This window comes from Canis lupus, chromosome 36 (genome assembly GCF_048164855.1).
Source record: "Canis lupus baileyi chromosome 36, mCanLup2.hap1, whole genome shotgun sequence".
Classification (NCBI taxonomy): domain Eukaryota; kingdom Metazoa; phylum Chordata; class Mammalia; order Carnivora; family Canidae; genus Canis; species Canis lupus.
Genome location: NC_132873.1, coordinates 9,663,185 through 9,689,661, shown reverse-complemented (window position 1 = coordinate 9,689,661; position 26,477 = coordinate 9,663,185). Strand labels below are relative to the sequence as shown.

The 26,477-nt window shown below is 33.5% G+C and overlaps 1 protein-coding gene across 9 annotated transcripts in view; it reads left to right on the top strand.

The window, feature by feature from the left end:
- Positions 1–26,477, top strand: part of SPAG16 (sperm associated antigen 16) — a 908,675-nt gene that overhangs the window by 454,934 nt on the left and 427,264 nt on the right. For all 9 annotated transcript variants that reach the window (XM_072812774.1, XM_072812773.1, XM_072812772.1 and 6 more), the window contains one exon: positions 19,017–19,202. In XM_072812774.1, the coding sequence (XP_072668875.1) occupies positions 19,017–19,202 (186 nt within the window). The remainder of the gene's footprint in view (positions 1–19,016; positions 19,203–26,477) is intronic.

Below are 26,477 nucleotides of genomic sequence, written 5' to 3'. Positions count from 1 at the left end.
CTACCAATTTGCCCTAAAGGAACATTTTACTTTTTCTCTATCATCATTATATTCTAAAGCTTTGAAAAACCAAACAGTAAACAAGTGAAGAAACTGTATATATTAACAATAAATAATTTTTATAAGGTTAATTGATAACTCATGACTGTAAATGCATATTCTCAATCAACATGGTTCTAACATGGCATCAATATGTTGTAACAGTTAATATGATTTAGAAAAAAGAAGTCATTGCAGAATCACTCAGGGATATTATAGATTAGGGTAGATTGGGCAGCCCTGGTGGCCCAGTGGTTTAGCACCGCCTTCAGCCCAGGGCGTGATCCTGGAGACCCGGGATCAAGTCCCATGTTGGGCTCCCGGTGCATGGAGCCTGCTTCTCCCTCTGCCTGTCTCTCTCTGTCTGTCGTGAATAAAAAAATAAAAAAATAAAAAAAATAAAAGATTTCATAGATTAGGGTAGATCAAATTAACATTTCTCCTCTTGCTGGTTAAAAGTAAAAGATGTAATACATGGCAACATAGTCCATCAGCAGTGATTGAAAAATGAAATGCATATAACTTTATGACAAATTAAAAAAAAAAAGAGTAGCTAAAATATTGTTACAACATTCTAACTCTACAATATTTGCCTCAATCCTATCCACACTGCCAGGGAGGTGTGTTAGAATGTTTTAAGATTTCTCAACAATAATCCACAATTTGGGGATATGTAAATAAAAGAAGACTCTAGGCATCTAAGCGAAAATAAGAGTCTTAGCAGAAATAATTTTCAACCATCACAGTTTGTCTTTAAATGTTAGAGAAACAAACTAGAAGTATCCCGTCTTTCAGGGCCCATATGAATTTGTAGGAAGTGTCTAAAATGTGCTTCATTATGGAAAAACAATACTCTAAATTAAAAAGAAAGAATACTTATAAGAAATGTTTATAAAAATCAGAAAAGAAGAACATCTTCCAGGACATCTCAGCACTCTACCCCTTCAAACAAAAGTTTACGTGATCCATTTAAGTTGCTCCCTCTATATCCACCTACCCTGCCACACACACATAGATTTTAGTGGCATAAAAGTGAAAAATATAAATTGTTGTGTTTTAGACTCTAGGTTGTAAGGAAAGACAAAAAGATCACAGATAAACAGGCAAGAGAATTGAGGGAAATTCACTTGCACCATATCAAAGAAAAAAATTTGTAATTATAGAACTAGAAATAAATTTTAATCTTTCTTTAGAAAGATTTAGAAAGTAAAGATTTAGAAATAAATCTTTAATCTTTCAAGGGAGGAATGAATAAAATATGTATACATTCTAAGAAAGCTTGCAATAATCACTGTAACTGCAGAGAAAATAGGAAAATAACTACGAAAATAGGGAAAAGTTAACATATGTAGAGGACATAAACAACTGTCTCAATGTAAGAATAATTGGTGTCACTGACATAAAATGGAAAGCATATTTACAGATATAAAAAATATTTCCCTGAAATGAAGAAGGACTAAATCTATGCAACAACATGGAAATTATCCTAGACCACACTAATACCAAGATATATTATTGCTAATTATTGAACAGCAAGGATAAAGTAATCCTCAAATAAGCAGGTAGAAGAACTATCAAAGTCATAGGACTTATAAATCCTTCTTGAAAAAAGATACTTGACACTGAAAGTCATCGAACCAAAAAGTGAATCAAAAGACATTACAAGAAAAAAAAGAACTATTGATAATTGAACCCATTTAAAATCAGAACTGTGGAAAATATTTTGATCTTATATTCTGAAACTTGGAAAGAATATTACAACTATCAGAATCTGGTGATCACCAGGACAAGAAGTTTAACAATTCTAATTTTAATGAACTTCAGAGATGAAAGTTGGCAGAAATGGTCTAAAAGTGAAATATGTTTTTTTCCTATTTTTAAAAACTTTTACATTTTGATATAATTTTAGAATTATAAATATAGTACAGAGAGTTCTCTGATGGCCTTCATCTGACTTACCCTAACAAATATTAACACCTTATATAACCATAGTACAATGAACAGAACTAAGAAATTAACATTGACACAATACTTTTAACTAAGCTATATACTTTAATCATTTGTCATCAATTTTGCCACTGTTGTCTTTTTTCTTTTCTAGAATGCAGTCCAGGATTCACTGTTGCAATTAGTTTACCTTTCATCTCCAATCTGTGGCAGTTCCACCATTTTTCTTTGTCTTTCATGATCTTGACATTTTTGTAGGGCACAGGTTATATATTTTGTAGAATGACCCTCAAAGTGTGCTTGTTTGATGTTTCTGTGAAGACAGATGACTTCTGTGAAGAATAGCACAGAGGTAATGCGTTCTCAACATATCACAGGGGATGAAACATGTAACTTTAAAAATATTAACTACTCACATTTTTCATATTTTTTCATAAACTGGGGTGGAAGAAAAATGGACTTGAAGTTCAAACATTCCTGCAGTTCAATTCCTTTTTTCTTTGAGTAAATTCAGTTAATGGTGATTCTAGCAAAACTTTATGTTAATATGTAGAGTATGACTCTAATTTTAATAAATTATATGTTTGCTCTATTTATCTCTAGTTCTAGGTGCAAACATGTAAAGAGAAAAGTCTGAAATTAATTTTGGCAAATATTGACTATCTGGCCAGTGCAATTTTTGTGTGTATTATTAAATTATGCTTTATCTTTTTCACATGTCCTTTGTATTTTTCTGTTTTTTTAAATTTCCTTTTATAATGAGATTACATCATTTTGGTTAAAAGAGTTACATGCTTTTAAGCTTAGGCTTCTTTATTTTGTGCTTTTTAGTTGTCTGCATTAGTTGTCTCAGAAAAATAATTCTGCAAAAATATAACTAAATGCAGTGCTTATCTTGAGGATACAAGGATTGTGGATGCTTTGGATAGACATTTTCTTATCTGTAGCTCCAAATTTTCTACAAGGAACTTGGGTTACTTTGGCCACAAATTGCATATATTACTATTCTCATGGACTAAGAACTGATAATTTCTGAATGGGAGGCAATATTCTCAAGTGACAGGCTTCAGTTACTTAGTGGAACATTAGTTTTTTCTGTATGTTGTGACATCTTCAAAGGGCAGTTGGTATCTTCTTTATATTAAATATTTGGTGGCTATCAAGTTAGCTAGCACTCTGAAAGTATTAATACTTATGAAAATAATTGATAGCTTTTGAAAAACCCCATACTTTGAAGGACCTGCCATGAAGGGGCACTCTTTATTTATTTAAAGAATCATATAAATACCCTATGTTTCTTTTGGAAAGTTTTAATATTTGGGTATATTATTCAAGGTTTAAAAGACTCTTACTACAGTTAGTCCCATATTTAAGAATTTCCTCAAAATCTCCTGATGTATGAACCGGATTATCCTGTTAAAGAACAACCACCAATTGAGCTAAAAGAAATCCTTCTATAAGTCATTTTTGACTAAAATTTAAGGCTCGTAAAGAAATCAATTAGTTTGAGTCATCTTCTATTATACTGCTGATGGACATTTGGAAAAGTGAATGCCTGGATAGTGATTAATGTAAAAGAGTGTAAATAAAAGAGCCATATCAAGTTCATTATAACTTGTTTGGATAGAATTTCTGTTAATAGAATAAAAGTGTACTTCATGGAAATAGGGAAGCCAAAAGCTAGAATGTTTCAGTAATCAAACTTCTTCTAAAGAGAAGACATGTGATAGGAGCCTTTGCATAGTAGTGGTAATTGCATCCACATATGATAGATATTAAAACCTAACCTTTTGCATTTAATTTCATGGTCACCAAACAACATTCTACCCACAAATTGACCTTCATTGACTTTTAAGATTGGAAGAGAATGTGAGGATTTAGTATTCTGCTTGCCAAGCAGCTCTATTTTGTACTTTTAAAATTGTCAGTATGCTTTGTTTTTATCCATATCCTATGAGTTAGTTTTGAACAAGCTAGTCTCGACTGTCTAAACTTCCCATGGTCCCCATGGTGTCTTCCCCACCCAATCCTTAGCCCCAACAAATGCTGCATTGAAAGGCTCATGAGTAGCCTGTCAGGCTCTCACTTTGAGATGTCTGTTTCCTTTCAGCAGACACCACAAAACTGTGTATGTCAGAGTTAGCATGATTCTCTAGTTGAAATCTTTAACCTTTCAATCAGCCATTTCCTTTTCCAACATTTTTCTTTCCTAATAAAAGTCTTTTGGTTAATTGATATCACTGCTAAAAACAAGGTTCTCTTTGCCCTATCCTGAGGTATGCATCTCCAAAACACAAATGAAACATGGGGTGTTTTTTTTTTTAATAATTTTAAGTTCTGTGAAATGCAGACTTCATTGAGAAGATGATCATGTACTTCTTAATGCTCCACCATATTGTGTATCTGTCTGTAATCTCTACACTAAGGAAACTAGATCTTCTGTAACTTCCTTATTTTTCCCATGGGACTTAACAGTGCTTTCATTTTCTGTCCAAGCTCCTACTGAGAGGCACATGGGTGGTTCAGTTGGTTAAACATCTGACTCCTGGTTTCAGCTCAGATCATGATCTCAGGGTCCTGAGATTAAACCCCACATCTGGTTCCACCCTCAGGGTGAAGCCTGTTAGAGATTCTCTCCCTCCTTATTTCCTCCGGCCGCCCGCCCCCCCACCATCTCCCACTCACATAGGCATTCACTCTCAAATAAATACATACATACATACATACATACATACATACATACTTTTAAAAAAACCTCCTACTGAAAGTAGTTTTAAAATTAATTCTTTTCTACATATTTAGATGTCCTCAGTGCAGTTATGCAAATTTTAATATTGCTATTATACATTTATTTGTGAGCTATTAATGGCAATATTTTATTCTTTTGTTTTAGGAATTATATTTGTCACTACGTTATTAATTTGTCCCTCAATTGTATGTTAGAGCTTTCAGATATTTAATTAGACCTGTGTTCAGCTTGGCCATTTCTGCATGCTTTTGAGAGAAGTTATATAAGTGATGGTCATAATTCAAAAATTAGAGTACAAACTAGGTCTGAAAACTGTACTTAGTTGAAACTATTCTTGAAAAAAAAAAGAAACTATTCTTTTATGACCAGCAGAACAAGAATTATCTTAATTTTAGTTTTTAGTTCCTTAGACAAATATTTAATGTATATTATACATTATATATTATGCGTAGTACATATTTTATAATTTTTTATTCAGTTACTAGTTCATATATATTTGCATAGAAATATAAAATATATATGAGTACATGTATATGTAAGTATGCATATATAATATGGCCAATTATTGCTGATATTTTTGCTATGTTATAAAAAGGGAAAGTTTGCTCTGAATTCTGTATTAGAGAAATAGTTCATTTCAGGCAGGCATTTTAATATAGCTTTAAAGAATTTATAACTTATATGACCTAAAATGAAATAAATTAAATTTAAAGGAAAGCTATGATTGAGAGGCATGAGAGAGAGAATTGCTGAAGGTGGGACAGCTCATTCCTAAAGATGTTAGTGAGATGCCTCACTAGACTAGATTATAAAATCAGATATGGAGGAAAACACTTTTCCCCTCACTTCTACAAAGCAAAAATGGTAATATATTCTTGAATGTGCAGAACAAAATCAAATCCCCTTCCTAATACAGAAATACAGCTTATATGAATGACCCCTGATGATATACCATATTTGTTTTTTAGCATTTGTTCTTTACATTCTTAACTAATTTTATTTATTTTTCTATTTATTTATTTTTTTAAACTAATTTTAAAGCACTGTAAAATACTTAGGAAGAATGGTTATAGGTTTTAAAAAGACCACTCCTTAATAGTCTTTGCATTATCAGTTTCACAAACAATATTTCCAATTGTTGAACAGTTTTGCAGTTTGACTACAGTATCAATAAATCGCACTGTGAAAGATAAAGGATTTGCAGCCAAAATATTAATTAAAATTACCTCTAAAAATAAATAAAACATTTTAACTTTATGTATAAAGCAACAATTTAAATCACACTTTTAGTATAGAGCCAAGCTCCTATGTTATTTGCTCTGCATAATTTGCCACTCTGAGAAAACCTCAGAAGAATTATTCAGACATATAGTTATTATATTAAATTACCAAGGCAAACTTGGACTTATAGTTATCATATTTCCTTGAGCAGCAAAATAGGTATTTTCCAAACTACCTATCTTTCAAGATAGGAGAAACAACAGTGCTAAGAACAAAATGTTATCTCATGAAATATACATTTTTATTTTTATTTTTTTTTTACATTTAATACCTACTTATCTGAAATATGATAAATTTGAGAAAAATAATGATAGTAAGTTTTCCATGGGTTAGGGAGCCTGGATGGCTATCAATTAAGCGTCTGCCTTCGACCCAGGCCCTGGGGATGAGTTCCGCATTGTGCTCCTTGCTTAATGGGGAGCCAGAGTCTCCCTCTCCCTCTATCTGCTGCCCCTACCCCCGATTGTGCTCTGTCAAATCAATCAATCAATCAACCAATCCTAAAAGAGAGAGAGAGAGAGAAAAGAAAGAAAGAAAGAAACTTACTTTTCCATGGAAAGTTTCACATCTATGAAATATTTAAATTTTATACCAATACAATAGTATACATAAGAATTTTAAAAATTCTCTACATTATTATTTGAAAAAATAAATTGTCAAGGAATAATTTTATAGTGTGATAGCTAGTATATACAGATAGAATGATTATAATATGTAATCAATAACATTAAATAATTTGTTTTGTAATTATTTTCATGAAAGATGTATAATTTGATTGTAATTTCAGTAGACCAACATCAGTCATAAAACTGACATCCTTCAAACTACTTAAGCAATTTCAAGCCTTCTAAATATTGGCAAGTTTAGTGAGAGGCACACTTCAGAAGATTTCTAAGCCAATGACTTCAGTGACACTATAAAATACCTCCAGGTTATGTGAGGGAAAACCCTGAATATAGAAATGTGAAATCAAATAGAAAAGCTATCATATTAAATCCAAAAGGTCTTATTAGTAAATGATACTTTCCTTTCAGTAATCTTACTGTATTTCTCAAAGACTTTCAATTATGTATTTGTACCAAGGAAGTATTGTTCAGGATTTGAAAAGTGTGCAAATGTATATAAGCTACACAATTAACTATTAGTAAATAGTCTGTTACACAACTGAGAAGTCTCAGAAGTAGGTAATAGAATCAAAAGTATTTTTGCTGTTCCCTCTCCAACTTCCAGTATCATCACAAAAATATCAACAATCTAATCATGAATGACAGTAATTTAAAGCGACTTTCATTTGTTATTTTGGTAGACAGGACAGATAGTTTTACTTCTATTTATCTTTCTTCAGTTATTTTCTTGACCATTATTCTGTGTGTAGATGAATTGTATTCTCTTGCTTGTAAATTACCTGTTTATTAATTTATCTTGTGGAATTATTTTCTATTTGAAAAAACTATAATTCAAATATGTCTCTCTTTTTATGAAATATTAGTAATTTTGTTTTAGCTTTACTTCAATATCAGTATATTGAATTTTGGAGCTTGTATGTTTTGGTCAACATTTTTGGGAAGTATAGAATGATTTTTTTTTAATCAATGTAGGGCTTAGAAAGTCATCCCTCATACCTACAATTTGATTGATATTCAATGACATTTCTTCTACTTTTCTGGTGTATTTTTAAGTCTATTTTTACAGTAGTTTTAAGCTTCCAACAAAATTGAGAAGGAGCTACAGAAATTTCAAATATGCCTTTTGCCCCATTAGCAATATCGCCTACCAGAATGCTATATATATATATATATATATATATATATATATATATATAAATTTATTTATATTTATATTTTATCAAAGATTTTTATCAAAGATTGACCTGTCATAATCACCCAAAGTCAAAGGTTTAGAATTCACTCTTGTACATTCTGTGAGTTTGGGCAAAAGTTTAATGACATATCTGCAATTGTATATCATACAGCGTATTTTCAGTGCCCTAAACATCTGTGTTCCCTCTAGTCATCTCTCCCCACCCCTGAACTCCTTAGCAACGTGATGTTTTTATTGTTTAATAGTTTGCCTTGCTAGAATGTCACATAGTTGGAATCATACAGTGACTTCCTGGAAGCTGGCCTTTACAGATGGTCTTCTTTTTTCACTTAGTATTACGCGTTTAAGTTTCCTCCATGTTTTTCCATGGCTTCCTGGATCATTTCTCCTCAGTGCTCAAATAATATTCCATTGTCTGGATGTGCGAATTTTATTTGTCCAATCACTACTAAAGGACATCTTGGTTGATTCCACATTTTCACAATTATGAAGAAAGCTGCTGTAAACATTCATATGAAGATTCTTATGTGTTCATACATTTTCAACTCCTGGTAAATACCATAGAGTTTAAATGCCAACATTTGTTATTTCCTGACTCATTCATTTTAGCCATTCTGACTGGCGTGAGGTGGCTTCTCATTGTGGTTTTGATTTGTATTTCCCTGATGCTGAGTGATATTGAACATTTTTTCATGTGTGTTTTGGCCATTTGTGTATCTTCTTCGGAAAATATCTTTTTATGTCTTCTACCCATTTATTGATTGGATTATTTGTTCTTAGGTGTTGAGTGTGATAAGTTCTTAGTAGATTTTGGTTACTAGCCCTTTATCTGATATGTCATTTGCAAACATCTTCTGCCATCTGTCAATTGTCTTTTGGTTTTTTCAACTGTTTCCTTTGCTGTGCAAAAATCTTTTATCTTGATGAAATCCCAATAGTTCATTTTTGCCTTTGTTTCACTTGCCTTTGGAGTTATGTCTAGTAAGAAGTTACTGCAGCTGAGGTCAAAGTGGTTGCTGCCTGGGTTCTCTAGGATTTTGATGGACTGCTCCCTCACATTTAGGTCTTTCATCCGTGTTGAGTCCATTTTTGTGTATGGTGTGAGGAAATGGTCCAGTCTCATTCTTTTGAATGTGGCTGTCCAATTTTCCCAACAACATTTGTTGAAGAGATTGTCCTTTTTCATTTGTATGTCCTTTCCTGCTTTGTCAAAGATTAGTTGACCATAGAGTTGAAGGTTCATGGCTGGGTTCTGTATTCTGTGCCATTGATCTATGTGTCTGTTTTTGTGCCAGTACCATACTGTCTTGAGGATTAATAGAGCTTGAAGTCCGGAATTGTGATGCCACCAGCTTTGGTTTTCTTTTTCAACATCCCTTTGGCTTTCCTGGTTCCATACAAACTTTAGAATTACTTGTTCCAACTCTGTGAATTAAGTTGATGGTATTTTGATAGGGATTGTGCTGAATATATAGATTGCTCTGGGTAGCATAGACATTTTAATAATATTTGTCCTTCCAATCCATAAACATGGAATGTTTTTCCATTTCTTTATATTTTCCTCAATTTCTTTCATGAGTGTTCTATAGTTTTCTGAGTACAGATCCTCAGAAATTTTTTGGTTAGGTTTATTCCTAGTATCTTATGGTTTTAGGTGCAATTGTAAATGGGATCGACTCCTTAATTTCTCTTTTCTGTCTCAGTTAGTGTAGAGAAATGCAAATGGCTTCTGTGAATTGATTTTATTGCTTGCCAGTTTGCTGAATTCTTGTATGAGTTCTAGCAATTTTAGGTGGAGTCTTTTGGATTTTCCATATAGAGTATAATGTCATCTGCAAAGAGTGAGAGTTGTCTTTAATCATTAGATTGTTGATAATTTTCCTTATAATTTAGTTTTTATGTTTTTAAATATAATCTTATATGTACAAAAATATAAATTGAAAGTGAAATAACATAATTTTACTTATGCCTATTTATGATATTAATGGGCCTCCATTAAGACTTTCAAGTAGTGCTAACATAAATAAATTTTTAAAATCTATTTATGGGAACTTTGAATAGGGACTAGCATGAAGAAGTTTGTCATCTGTATGTATGCTGTAAGTCCCCAAATGTGTCATGTTCTTGTTAGCCAGAAATGAGTATAATATTAAATAATGTTTTACAGTTTTCAAAGTGCTTCTGTCATTGTTGCATTTGGAGACACCAATCAGATTACGCAGATAGATCTGTAGGTGAAACAAATCTGACATGATCCAGTCCAAATCCACACAAGTCCAGTATATGTTGATCAGTAGAGGTCACTCTAATTCATATTCTTATACTCTAGATGAAACACGTTTAGAATTCCCTAGTTGGTATTTTAAGAAAAAGTGATTAAAGATAATGTAATTATGAATATTTTAATAAAATGACTAGTAAATTAACACATACATATTTGACTACACTTTGCAGCCAAATTTTAACACTGTTATTCCTCTCAATAAATGCATAATAATAATAATAAAGTACTATTTGATCCCCATGCTGTCTTATGCACACTGCATTTCTAGTCTTTACTCTGAATCTTGCAGTAGTATTTCAAACTTCCTCATCAGTTTCTGCATCGCAGTCTTTTTATACCTATGACTTAAAAAAAAATCTTTAAAAATATGAATTCCTTTTCTTTTTGTTTCTACATCCACATACATTTTCTTAAGCATTCAGCATCATACTATTTTATTTTCTAGGGATTTCACTCCCCAAGTGTCATGTTGTCTTTGGTTAGTCTCAGGCTGAAGCTTGTGCATTGTTCTAGTGGGTCACTGCCAGACTTTGAGCTCAATGCACACAGGGCTAATTCATATCTTCAAATGATGTACATCTAAGTTCTTATTCCAGCTTCTGCTGTAGCTAACTATTCCATAGCCAGTAATTTCATCCTTAAATGGAAGGATTGCACGGTAGGGTTTCACATTTATTATGCTTACAAAATTCCATCTTAAAGAAAGGGCTGACTTCCTGGAAGCTGGCAACAAGAGCAGTTATCCTTGTAAAAAACAATGCATTTCTTACCTCCCCCTCGTCCTTTAAAACAATTCTTTAAAGCTATGTGCTCCATGCAAGTGACAACTCCTCAGAGCATATTGTTTGGAGATCCATAAACTTTACTTCCTAGTGTTCACAACTTCTTTGTGAATTATATTTTAGCAAACATTCTTAGTTTGATCCACATTAGAGAGTCACAGTAGAAAAGTATCTTTTCTTTCTTTTACAGATGAGAATACTGTTTCCACAAGCAATTAGGCTTTTAAATGGCAAATATGTGATTGAAACATAAGAGTGCTAACTTCTGCCAATATTATAGTTTGCCTTATTTTCAGAATAATTAAGAGCTATTATTGAGTACTAAATTTATACACCTAAAAGATCTTATTTACTTATACTTGTAAGGCTTGAGTATAGAATTCACACAGAAGATAAACTAATATGTACCTTGATATTTACTAATTCCTTGATGAATGGTACAGCCTTGGTGAAGGAGATCTAATCAATGAAAATGTGGCAAATTCAGGTGAAATCTGTGCTATTTTCCAGAGTTTATCAGAAATGTGATGGAGAATCTACTGAAATCCTATCTATCATTTCCCTATTCACTCCACTGATTTTATGGTGGAATAAATGACACTCCTAGAAAGACCAATAAAACATTTTAGTGATTATGAAACCACAGGAAATTAGAGGACTCAGGGATAGGTACGTTGTTACCAATACTTCTTTCTCTTATCTACACTTGCAGGGATGGAGGGACAGGAAAGGTAAAGAGCTGGCTTTAAATATGATTTAAATTAATGAAGTTTGGATTTCTGAAAAGTAGATTCATAAACTGAAATGCTCATTCAGTTAGGTTCCCAGACAGAAATACAACATAGTTCAGAATATTAGAAAAAGCTTTGTTTGCCCTGAAACAAATTCTCTTGATTTTATCAAGAGAATTTCAATCTGAATGCAAGGCTGGTCATTATAAACAATAGATCTGTTGTGGGAAGGAAAATAACAATTTGAAAAGGAAACATGAAAAATAATTAGGGAAAGGATAAGAAAGAATATCTCATGCCTCTGAGAATGGAAATTACACACTCTAGTCTCACATTTCAATGTGTGGAAATATAGATAATCTTATATTTATTACCAGTATTTGAAGTGATAGTATATAAGATTGGATTTGAATAATGCAAATATATGCCCTATTCAATAGAAATAGACTAGTCAAGTTTGAGTGGATGTACAGCTTCTAAGATCCCTGTGTTATCTCTAAAGTAGAAGTAGCATGGAAAAGAATATTTGGGTGATAAAGAAAAGAAATGCGTGGAATGTCATTTCTAGGATATGATAGCTTTCTTCCTCTACTCTAAAAGCAATTGAGTGAAAGAGGGTTTATTTGAATTTGGAATGATGCCAAGCATTAAAACTGACTTTAACGAAGGGGAGTTTTTTATATAGAAGAAAATACACTCAAGAAAAGGAAGACTTTATAACAAAGCTACCTAAAGCCCAATGAACTGAGTTTCCTGTTATTAGAAATTTTAAATAGAGGCTGGGCATTAAAATAGTAGAATATCAGTAGGAATAATTAAAACAAGGAAGTGTGATTATATTATATGGATTTAAGGGCTCTTCTAGCCTTAAAATTTTGGAATTCTATGATATATGAATTCACATTCCTTAAGCTAGTTTTAAATGTATCCAAATTATCATTATAATATTTCCAAGTATGGTAAACCTCTTATTTTATACCAGAATCACAGGCAGTGCTTCTTCTGGAACCAGAGAAATATCTTGTTCTATCTACTATAAGACTTTCAGACAGGACATTGGCTTCAGGTAATGAAGTACATATCCTGCCTCTGCTGACCTTAAATATTTTGTCAAATCAATCCTCCTAGGACTTGAACTCAGCATCACACCCACATATTTTAGTTGCTGTGTACTCTTGAAAATCAGAAAAGAGTACAGTGAAAAATTCTGTAATCCAGGACTAAGATCAGATGTCAAAACAAGGTAAAGAAGCAGTATCATTAGAGGAGACATTCCCCCATTCAATGCCACTTAGACTTGGAAAATCCTTTAGCTAGTGGAATAGGTAGGTATCAGTGGGAAGCTGACACTTGCCTTGAAAATCACTTACCAAAACCTGGGAATGCCTGTGATTATACAAAGCATAGATCTCAAAATAACTAAATTCTTAAATGTATTTTCTACTCTTCCTAAAAAAAAATCTGGTCTTGTTATGTTCCCAGTGTTAACATCCTAAAATTAATATCTGATTACTTTCTTAACTCCTTTTAAAACCCTTTGATCTCTCCTTGTGGCGCACAGATTAATATAATTTAGGACTGCGGGAAAGGTCTTTTATTATTTGACTGTTGTTTATCTACTTAGCTTAATTTTTTCATTGTTCTTTTCTTCTTGAATGCAAAATACTTAAAAATCTCTGATTATGCCGCAATTTTTACATGCTGAACATTCATCCTTTTTCCTTTCCTGCTTTCACATTGTGAGCACTTGCTTATACAAAAGATGTGAAGGATATGAAGTACACATATTCCTCAAATTATTTACATTTTTTTGGCTTAAATTATGAGAGAAGTCTGTATATATTCAGAGATCACTTTATTAAATGCCCTATCATGGTAATCCAAATAATCCAAATACTCATTGAATTAGACTTTTTTCAGTAGGAGTATAAGATATATTATTTCTTCAACTTACTTAATGTGAGCTAATTATTTATTCATTGAATTTATTTATGTCCTGCATCTATCCAAACAAGATATGAGGTAGGTGGGGGATATGCTATTTTCCTGGGCCTATATAATAATATCCTCCAACACAATCTGAATTTATGTGTGTATAGTAACTCAGGCAAAATTCAGAAGGAAATAATTTAGTATGCCATGAAATTAAGCTTCTTTAAAAAGTAAATATCCAAATAAGAAATCTAGTAATAAGATGGGACATAGGATCTACTTGCCTACATTATTCTTTTCTTACATTATAAGCCTTGAAAAATTATCTATTAGAAATAGGACTCTAGGGACATTAGCATATTCATAATTGTGTTTCATACATTAATTCATTGATTCAATAGCTATTTATCAAAATTCCCTATGTGCTAAGTATGAAGCTGGCATTGGATATATAGCAGTTAATTTAAAAAACAGTTTCTGTTTTAATATATGCTACACTCTATTGGCAGAGGGGGGGCAATAAATAAATAATGATAAGTGCTATAGAGAAAAGTGCTATAGAGAAAAGCCATTCAGTAAAGAGTAACAGAGAGAGGCAAAAAGTTAGGATGATATAGTATTTTAAGTGGGATTGGAAGAGATGCCCTTCATGATAAGGTGAAGTTGAAGAAAAGGTCTTTAACTGAAGCCATGGAGCAAGCCATGGGAATATCCACAGGAGATAGCATCTTAGTGCCAGAAGAAATGCGTGAAGATATCCTGAGAGGAAGAATGCTTCGTATGTTTGAGAAGTATGGAGGGATGATGGATGGAGTTGTCTAGTACAGTGTCTGGAGCATATGACTAACTGTGAAATGAATAAATGAATCTCCTATGTCTTCTAGAACATTGGGTCAAAAGAAAGAAATGGAAAAGGAAGTATCAAATGTAGAAATTGTGAGATAGCTGAAAAAATATATTTAATGTTATGAATATAACATTTTCTTGACACAGTCATAGGGTATGCATAGAAACAATTTTCAAAAGGATGAGAACTCTATTTTAGTACCTATGGATATATATATCAAACTATTATAATGACCCAGGTTATGTTTTTCAAGAATATAAAGAATATTCAATTCTAATGTATCACATGCATGCATATGAATGACAACTAAAGAATACTCAGAAGCATGTTGGATACAATAAGAAAATTAAATAATAAAATAATTCCCAAGATTGAAATTGATACGTAATAGTTTAAAGGCATTACTGGGCATCTCTATCTTATTTTCAGGATGACACCATTATTCATGATCTCCATATAAAGTTTCATAAATTAACCTACCAATTTCTGTCCTTCTGCATCTACAACCTAAGCAATAACATAATTAAAGGATAAAACAAAATAAAAAAGAGTAACATGCTGGTAGTTTTACAATTCCAATATTTTTCTGTCCTCTGTACCAAGATTTGCTTTAAACTTGTTTGTTTTGCTATAAACTTGTTTATATGTATATATATATATATATATATATATATATATATATATATATTGCCCTAAATTATGTAGTTATTCCATTCTATTAACACAGATCTATGAACAACTGAAATCTCTCTTTCCTTCTTACATACATCATTTGTGCATTTACACAATAAATAGCATGTCTTATAAATACTTTATGCCAGGCATAGGAGAGTCCACTTGCCAGCATCTTTCCACTCCTGTGTAAAAGTGGAAAGACTGAGCTGAAAATCTGATTGAAATTTCTCAAGCAACTGGCAAAAGTACACCTGGAGCTCCAAACAATACAACCAACCAAGGGCAGTGGTTTTGCAGCCAGTAAGGGAAGGCCTGATCTTTGCAGAACACTCTGCTTTTGCTAGCATCTGTAATATCTGAAAATAAGGCTGTCTTCTGAATTCACTTTATGTATGATTCTTGGTTGATTCTAGATTTCTACACAAAAGAAGGGTATATCATTTGGGAACAAAGGGAACCAGAAGTTGGATGTGGGCACTGTTTACTTCAAAAAAGACCATTTTCTGTGTAGACTGGTGTTCACTTTGTCACAGTGCCCTCATTCACCAGCCAAATGTAGCCAGCAGCTCCGTATCAAAGGCTAAGGATTTAGAATAACTTGGATGAAAGCATTCTTTGCCCTTTTTGTTTTAATTTTTAACTTAAAGTTTGGGGAACTCTCACAAATTAGGCACATTAAATGTAAATCAAAATATTTTAATTTTTTTCAAGTAATCTAAGTTTAGAGCTTTTCTGATACAATTATTTTATGAGCTCATTGATACCAAAATTTTTATCTTTTACCTATAAAAAACATGAGAAAATACTTCAATATAATTTGGTTATAGGTTTTTCTGCCACATAAATAATACATATATATCTATAGTAAGTGAAAATATTGTGACTGATATTCCTTTTACAAATTCAAATAATCCTGTTGAGTAGACAGACACAGCTATATGAAATTATAGAATAATGAAAGTAATTGGATTCCATTCTACTATCTATAGACATAAGGATAAGCAATTCCATGTAAAAACTGGATATCACAAGAGAATCTCTTAAAAACAGTATCAAGTTTGAATATTACCCAGAATTTAAAATGTGCTGTTGTAAGAATTCTCTTATTTGATTTTCAAAGCAACACTTTAGGCTATATTGAGCAGGACTTACTATCCATATTTTTAAAAAAAGACAATGAATTCCAGAAATGTTAAGTGTAAATGTTAATGGCCTGTCCAAGGTCATGGGGGCTGTCCAGCAAAACCAGAATGAGAAGTTAACCAAATGTAAGTAAGAATGATTTAGTGTACTTGTTAACAAACTGGATCCACTTTTTCTCTTTTTGGGCATTTCGACTTCTCTTATTTTGTGGAGCTGAGGGAAACCCTGAGTTTTGCTTGACTTGGAGCACTTTTTGAGTTTTGGTTCATCATTCTTTCTTTCTTTTTCCCTTTCCATCCTCAAATATTTTATCTTTCTTGCGTGCCAAAAGCATACAATTTTGCATATTTCAAACCATATCTTTTGAAAAGCCAAAACATTTCAGAGAAATTCAGAAATTCATATTCTATATATTTTGGGTTTGGTTAAGTACATACATTTGAGCAACAGACTTAATTTATTAAAAGCTTATGAGAATGTTGTTTATTGTTGACTAAATATCAGTTGATGGCACTTGTAAAGATCATTACAACTGCTTATCTCAGTTGTGATTAATACTATTGTGATTTTTGTGGGGTTTTTTTTGCCACATAATTTAAAGCAAGGGAGAAGAATGTAAAACTTATATGAAAGAATTTTCAGCCAGACAGAAATACATTACAGTAATTCTTACCCTAGAGCAAGACTTATGTCCATAATAGCTTGCTAGCCCATCAGAAGGACAGATTTGAGAAAGAGCCACAGTTAAATTATTTTTTATTTTTGTGTTTGTTTGGATAATTTTTTAAGTAAGCCCGAGGCCCACCATGGGACTTGAACTCATGACCCCAAGATCGAGAGTTTCATGCTCTATGGACTGAGCCAGCCAGGCACTCCTGCTTGAATATTTTTAGACAAATATATTTTTAGGTCTTTAGTATTAAAAAGTAAAATTTGAATGGCAAATATATGTACAAATAAACAACAGCTGCAAAGTAAAAGACAGTTTTAAATATCTGTCTATTAGTGAAGGACTATCTGTCATAGAGTCATTTCTTTTTAATTCTGCTAATCTGAAACTAAAATACAGAATGGGAGAAGATATTTTCATTCTTTTTTTTTTAAAAGATTTATTTATTTATTTATGATAGACCCACACACAGAGAGAGAGAGAGAGGCATAGACACAGGCAGAGGGAGAAGCAGGCTCCATGACAGGAGCCCGAAGTGGGACTCGATCCTGGGACTCCAAGACCACACCCTGGGCCAAAGGCAGGTGCTAAACCGCCGAGCCACCCAGGAATCCCCTATTTTCAAATGACCTATCAGATAAAGGGCATGTATCCAAAATCTATAAAGAACTTACCAAACTCAACACCCAAAGAACAAATAATCCAATCAAGAAATGAGCAGAGGACAGGTCTTCTTTTCTCCAAGAAGACATACAAATGGCCAACAGACACAGGGAAATATGCTCCACATCACTTGGCATCAGGGAAATACAAATCAAAACCACAATGAGACACCATCTCACACCAGTCAGAATAGCTAAAATGATCTACTATATGTTGGCTAATTTAATTTAAATTAAAAAATTATAAGGAAAATAGATATCCTTTTATAACTGTATAACCTTCTTCACTCTGTAATCCACCTTTCCTCCACCACCTTTAAACTCTCCTTCTCCAGTGCTTGTTTCTCTGCTGTACTTAAAAATGTACTTCTCACAGCATAAAAAGCAAAAAACAAAAACCCAAAAAACAAAACAAAAAAAACAAGTAAGCAAATACGTGTTTTGATCTTGCCATTCCCTCTCTTGGAAATACTGGGTACCTTTCCTTATTATTTTATAAAAACACAACTTCATTCATTCATTCATTCATTCACATATTTATTCATTCTGGAAGTATTTGCTGAGTACTTCAATTAGTCAATCCTAATTCTTGATGCCTAGAAACAGAGAGAAGAATGAGTTCTCAATCAAAATCACAGGGAAAGAGTACGAATAAGCAATTCATTATACTTAGGGAGAGAAAAGTTATAAAGAGAACGGTAGAAGGATCATGCAATGCATAAGAATATGAAGAAAATGATGGAAATAAAATTTTCTTGGAATTAATATTTTACCAAAAACTCCTAGATGTTTCTGTTCATGTCATTAATGTCCATTCATTTCTTAAACTAGAAGTCATGTCCACCACTTGAAAGTCACTGTTTTTTTAAACATCTACTAATAACCTAAATGGAAAATCTAATGGCTTATCCTTAACCATTCAACTCATCAAAACCTTTTCTCTCTCAAGATCTAGCTCAAAAATATCCTCATTTCTGGTTCACTTCCTTCAACATCCAAACTGCATTCCTGGACCATTTAGTTCATCGAAACATAAACAATACTGACCTATTGTATTGTATTGTATTAAACTTTTTAAATTATCTTAGTCAATGTCTAAAATTTCATCATTCTGAGGCTACATTATCCACAGAACCTAACACATAGCCCAAAAACTAATACATACTAAAAATAAATATTGATTTAGGCAATTAATCTAAAAGGATATAGAATTAATCCAGAAAGTGTGCAACAGCAGTTTGTCTCATCAAACTTGAATTACTAAATAATACAAGTAAGTATATAATTGTTATGGGCTCAAATAAGATCTTGAGATTCAAGCATTTAGTATGCCACTAAAAGCAAGAACGATTCGAGAAACACACACAAATTACTGATAGCATATAACCATTTGTAAAAAATAATCATAAATTGACTTTTTAACAAATTACTTTTTTTATATTCTTGCAAATAGTGGCAACAAATTGGCTACTTCAAGTGGTGATACTACGGTTAAATTATGGGACCTGTCTAAAGGCAATTGCATTTTGACCTTTGAAGGACACAGTCATGCAGTATGGTCCTGCACGTGGCACTCCTGTGGTGATTTTGTGGCTTCTTCCTCACTGGATACAACTAGTAAAATCTGGGATGTTAACAGGTAAGAAGTACTTTTAAGCATTATTAACCCTCTCTGTTATAAATAAAGGCAATGTTTTTTTTTTTTTCCTCTCAATGCTTCCCCACCAGGGAACATTAAAAAAAAAAAAAAAGGTGTTAGTTGATAAAATTATAGAAAGCTACTGAAATAATGTCTGTAAAATCCATTTCTAACTCTGTTAATCATTATTGTTATAACGAGTCCTTTCTAAATGTAAGTATAAAGATCAATCCTATGTAATAGGATTAGAATTATTTCATTGGGAAGCTGTTTGTTTTAAGCAGAAGAAAAATCAATACTTATTTTAAAGAATGAGAATTTTAGTTCTCCCTTCCTCAGAATTGCTTCATTATCAAATCAGCAATTTAATAGACATGAATATTACAGAGATAATTACTTGCTTTATGCTTAAGTTTGATATATTACAATATTTTTCCCAAATTAAATGCTTATCAATTCACAAGTTGCAAGAACTAATATAATTTGATGTATGTAAAGTGTTGTAAAATACTTTATAGATATAGAAGTTTTATATTTTTATCTTAATTTAAGACAGACAAATCTATTATGCTTACAGTGTCAAATACTTCTCATCCATGTATTTATGTATAATTACTATATCCTATTAGATATGAAAATAGTATTCAAAAAGCTGCTATCAAGTATCCTGACTGCTTCAGCTAACCCAAGGGATTATAAATCATCAGTCAGACTTCTGTCACTTAAATTATTAAAATAGTGCCCAGATTCCAAATATGAGATAATGACTCCTAGAAATTTAGGTAAACAATTGTCACTGAGCTACTGTAGTTTATTTTGTAAAAGAAAAATTGGCTCACTATGAAGATAGACACTACTTATTTGGGGTTATGGGTAGAACAGTTACCTTGAATAAACTATCCATTCTTTCTTGAATTATGGGTAACCTATTTAGGAGAGTGGGCAAGTATGGTGTTTGCAAAAAGTCAGCAGGTTTCCGGGAGGATTCATTGAAAGGGTATGCTCTGTCCTATGCATAAGTTGACTGTCTCCTAAGGCCACTTACCAGTTACTCTGTTCTTTTTTCTCAGCCCCAAACTGACCCTTCTATACTGTTTGTGTGATGTGTGACTGGAACTTTGCAGACTACATTTTTGCTTTGCAAGCAGACTCTCTGTTAGGCTTTGGTAATAGTAGGGAACTTGTGGGAGACTGTAGGGCTGGAGGAGGTAGAGGGGATTTGCTTCTCCCTGTCTCCTACCTATGGGCTTCTTCTGGACCTGTAGTTCCCGTGAGCATCACCAGCAACACTTCACCTCAGTAACACAGCTTCGGTCTTATCACAGCAGCTAAATCCAGTTGGCAGCTATTCTAATGCTTGCAGTGAAAAGCTGGATCATGCTGTCATCAAAGACATTAGCTCCAGCAAACAGGCGCCTCCTTCTCCGAGGTCTGTGTTCCCAACTCAGCATGGCCCCTTTTCTAAGCTGAGGAACACCAATACCAGTAGACAAGTGCCCCTTCCTCGGAGGACTAAGTTTCACTCCTGTAGGCATCCCTCTTCAAGTTTCTAAGTTTAACCAATTCCACCCTATTTCCTTTATTCACTAAGTTCTATGGGTGGTAGCTCTTTCCTGCAGTGCCTCTCCTATGATACCTTAATATTCTCTTTTTCTCTATTTAGTCATCCAGTTAACAACTTTATACATAGGTAATAATCCCATATATTAAATTCTTACTGTTAAAATGATAGGTGCAAATTTTGTCTCCTAACTTGACAGATAGAGGACATTAATGAATAAATAACAGAACCCACCTGAGTTATACAAATTCAGCTAAATAATGTTTGGCATATTCTGCATGGGAAAACATGGCTCCGAATAATATAATTTAGACCTATTTCCATCTAAAATAGTTAATAATTTAAGATGTGTTTTAATTCTCAAATGGATACCATTTACCTATCTGGAGTAATCAATCATATTTAATTCTTAATTTTATTATGTTTCTATATTATATGATCATATTTTATAAGTATTAATTTTATTATGTTTCTATATTATATGATCAGATTTCATATAAGTATTTATTATAGTATGCTGGAATTTATTTTTTAAAGATTTTATTTATTTATTCATGAGAGACATAGAGAGAGAGGCAGAGACATAGGTAGAGGGAGAAGCAGACTCCATGCCCTGGACCGATGCAGGACTCGATCCCAGGACTGCAGGATCATGCCCTGGGCCGAAGGCAGGTGCTAAACCACTGAGCCACCCAGAGATCCCCAATATCCTGGAATTTAAAAATATTTTATTGAGGTATGATTGACACCAGGTTGTCACAAAAAGCTATACCTATATAATGTATATAACTCGATGAGTTTGGTAATAAGTATATACCCATGAATAAGTGTACACCATCACCAAATAAACATATCCATGTTTATGGAAAAAAAACTTTTTCCTGTCTTCTTTTATTACTATTACTATTATTATTATTAGTGACAAGAACTCTTAATATAAAATCTAGCCTCTTGATAAAATTTTAAATATACAATACAGTGTTGTTAACTATATGTACTGTGTTATGCAGTAGATCTGTAAGACATTAATTTTCTATAACTGAAATTTTAACAATAGTGTCCAATTTTAATGTTTATCACCTTTGGATTAGATGAGAATCCTAATAGAAGATTGTGGTGCATTCTAAAATATAGTATCTTTTCCTATGTTTTAATCATTCGAAGTGTTTAAAAAAAAAAAAGACTATAGTTAAAAAAAACTAATTCCCAGTAGACTCAGTCCTACTTAGAATTATTTCAAAAGTTTTGATTTGATGACTTTTCTCCATGACCTTAATATCCAAATACTGTCTTCCAGTTGATACCTGGGAGATGATATAACAGATCAAAATTGCTCCTAATTGATGTCAAAAATTCTTTATATTTCAAATTTCCGATCAATGTCAAGAGCTTACGTTCATCACCAAAGGCAAAAAAATATCTACCAATTTTGAAGCTGAGGTAGTGGACCAATAATGGCAAATAAGGGAGAAATTGATTATTTCTATAGTGGTTATTGATATATCTTTGAGTCATAATCAAAACACTGGGTTGTAATTTAAAATTACTCATGGATAATACTTTGTAAATAAGACTAAAACTAGTATCTTTAAAATGCTATAGGTTATTGGAACTGGCTTAGTGATTTAAGGGGAGAAGCTATTTGCCTTAGTAGCATGGTGGCGGAAGCTGTCCTGTACTGGGCCATAATACTCTTATTCTGAGGCCATATAGTTTTTAATTTAAAAAATTATATTTATAGATTTTATTGTTCACCAGAGAAGAAGGAGTTTAAAATATATTTTTCTCAGGATACCTGGGTGGCTCAGTGGTTGAGCATCTGCCTTCAGCTCAGGGCATGATCCTGGATCCTGGGATTGAGTCCCACATCAGGCTCCCTGCATGGAGCCTGCTTCTCCCTCTGCCTATGTCTCTGGCTTTCTCTGTGTCTCTCTCATGAATAAAAAAATAAAATCTTTAATGTATATATATATATTTTTTTTTTCTCTCTCTCTTCTACAATCTGCTTTTATCTTTGAGCTCCTGGCTTAGTTTTGAGCGTCCTTTAGTTGATGTCAGGTCCCTACCCTTGCAACTGCTCCTCAATTGGACATTACTTGCCAAAAGCATCCAATTAGCTCCTTATCAGTTGGATAACTGCGAATCATAATTAACATAAAAAATCCCAGATCAAGAGCTACATTTACAAAGTGCTAATAAGAATCTCTGAATAGTATCTGTGGTACAATTAGTCCGAATGTGTCGACAGTCTACAAAGTTTCTATGAATAATTAACAGGAATATTTCGATGGTCTTCTGAATGATTATTTATATAAAGTGGAAATTATATGTTTCAATTATTAATCATTGATTTCTACCTTAATTTTCAAATATATTTATTAAAAGTCAATCTTGGGATGCCTGGGTAGCTTAGAGGTTGAGCATTTGCCTTTGGCTCAGGGCATGATCCTGAGGTCCTGGGATCGAGTTCTGCATCAGGTTCCCCACGGGGAGCCCACTTCTCCCTCTGCCTGTGTCTCTGCCTCTCTTTCTCTGTCTCTCACGAATAAATTAAAAAAATCTTTTAGGGAAGCCTGGGGGGCTTAATGGTTGAGTGTCTGCCTTCCACTCAGGGCCTGATCCCAGGATCTGGAATTGAGTGCCGCGTCAGGCTCCCCGTCAGGAGCCTGCTTCTCCCTCTGCCTATGTCCCTGCCTCTCTCTCTCTGTCTCTCATGAATAAATAAATAAATAAAATATTTACAAATAAATAAATAAATAGACAAAATCTTTTTTAAAAAGTCAATCTTAGGGATCCCTGGGTGGCGCAGCGGTTTGGCGCCTGCCTTTGGCCCAGGGCGCGATCCTGGAGACTCGGGATCGAATCCCACGTCGGGCTCCCGGTGCATGGAGCCCGCTTCTCCCTCTGCCTGTGTCTCTGCCTCTCTCTCTCTCTCTGTGACTATCATGAATAAATAAATAAAATCTTTTAAAAAAAAAAAAAAAAGTCAATCTTAAAGTGCACACACACACACACACACACACACACACACACACACTCACACACTATTATATCCTAAGTAGGAAGTGCTTGGCACATAGTAGTTTGGTTGCATAAATAAATATAAAGAAAAAAATCAACATATACATATGGAGAAAGTGTTCCCATCTACTTTGGAACTAAAATTTAATTGTTCTATCTTATCTTACATAAATCTATAAAGTGATTAAAATGGGATAGGAAGATCAGAAAAGATCTTGGTCAGCTATAAAAAATAGCTTGTGTTTCTTTAAAGCATAAGATTATCAATAAATTTTCATAAAATGACTGAATAATTTTACACTGTGTTATAGACATTAGAAAAATTGAAGACTCCATTACTGCCTTCACTGAGATTACAAGTAGTTTTAAAATGCAGCAATATTGAAGCAACCAGAGAATATGCAATGCATCTGCAATTTATAATATCTGGTAGGGTATTCTGGGTGACTCCTAGTTGCTTTTCTCCCATGGTATCTGTGTTTTGGCTGAGTGGCTCTACCAGACTATCACTCTGATATTTGGAAGGCAGATCATGTACCTGCTTAGCTTCTAGCTTGAGGGGAAGGCGTTGGAAACAGCTAAAACGTTACCCCACTGCTGGAACAAGGCATTACACTGGCAAGAACTGGGTGGCTTAAAACAAGAATGGAAGAACACAGAGGTACGTGTAACACTCAATAGTTTTGGGACCCCTAGAGTGAGACATAAATTTACTGCCCTTATATCCAGGAGTATTGTTTCAGATGCCATCAAGATTAAGTTGAGTGAGAAAAAAAAAAAAAAAAAAAGCTAATTTAAGAACTATATTTAGAAAAGTAATTTGTCATTACTGCTGCATTACTCTGACTGGAAGCAAATGTGTTAGAAACCTTGGGAGTTTTGAGATAATTTCATTGACAACAAAACCACGAGCCCATTCTTAATATCCTCAACTCTTCAGACTCTTAAAACGGTCATTAGGGCCCTGAATCTGCATCCGAAGGAAGTTCACTTCTAGTATTTTACAGTGCACGCTGAAGGCACAGAACACAGCACTCACCTTAGATGTGATCATAGAGCATAATGGACAAGGAAAAAAAAAAAACTTTCCATGAATAAAGCTGGAGATCACAAAGAACCCCTCTTACAAAAAGAGACATGATTCAAAGAACTTTCTCCAGTGCCATGGCAAAGTTCCTCAGGATTCTATCACTATTTAGACTCAGGACTCTTGTGTGTTCCCCACTTTTCTACTTTTTGTATTGGAGTTTGTGTTGCAGTTATTCTGTCCTTACTTCACCATCGTACATTCTCTGTGGTGATGTACAAGGCGGAAAACCTGTCTGTTATTTGGCTGGTCACCAAAACATGAGATGCTTCTGACCCCAGTGGAGCAGACTGCGTATCATGCAGAGATCATGCATTGTGAGATATGTGCAGTAAATGAGTAGCATTTTTTGTTGTCTCCTTTGGTGCACAGGGTGGGAGGTCAGTGAGATCATGCGGAAGGAAGGATGGCACAGATGTTGGTGGGCAAAAGGCCACACTGTGGCAGAGACTGTTCTCTGTTCACCAGAAGCCACGCTCTCCTTTTTCCGTATTATTAGTTGGTGCCTGGCTATCTAATTTTTTTTTTCTCAGCCTCCTTTCAGTTAAGTGTGGTTATGTTACTAAGTTCTCTATAACAGAGTATTAGTTGAAGTGATAGGTGCCATTTCTATATTCTTTTCTCCTTGTGGTGAGATGGGATATCAGTGACCAGCACAAGAGTAATCTTAGAAGCCAATTACTGAAAATGACAGCAATCATCAGCCTGCTTGAAGTCAAGCCACCCCCATTCTCTACCTCCAGTTGGCCTGCAACATGCTCTGGACTCGTAATCAATAAGAAAAAATAAACTTCTCTTTTGTTTGAGACATTATATTTGTTATATATAACAATTTGTTATATATAACAATATATATTCTCTCTCTTATATATATATAAGAGAGAGAATATCTATTTGTTATAGCACTTTCGCCTGCCCAGTCCAAAATTAAGTACCATGACTATTTTTCCAGTGATAAGTTTTGCCCCTCATGACATAGTCATAAGGCAACTAAGACAAGCCCTGCACTGTTCTCAATATTATTTGGAAGGAGTAATAATTCAACTCCCTCTATTTTTTCTCCCTTTGCTCTATTTCCCATCCCTAATTCTGTTGCAATGGTGTTGGAGCCTCTAAAATTCTATGTGCCGATAGCAATACCTGTAAGTCAAATAACTGGTTTTCATGGAAGTTAATGTCTGTAAAAAAAAAAAAAAAAGTAAATTATAAGATATTAACTATTAAATATTAGTGTCTCCATTAATGGAAAACTGATTCAATAATAATGATTTCATTTAACCATTAACAGGAATAACAAATACTGAGAATCTCAATTCCATAGCAGCTTTGACCATGTTCACTGATAAGAACCAGTTTTGCTGATTGCAGTGAAGCTGAACAGGAAAGGATCCAGTGTGAGTGGAGTAGTATGAGCAGACGAATGGATGGCAGAGGAAAGGCAATTAGTTATATGGGGGTGCACATATGACACAGGATCTTGTAGCTTATGTGAATGACTTGACTGACCTTTATTCTCAATGCGTTAGGAAAGCACTGGAGGATTTTGAACCGAAGAGTCAGATAATCACACTGGCTACTGTGTTGAGATTGGACTGTGGAAGGGGAG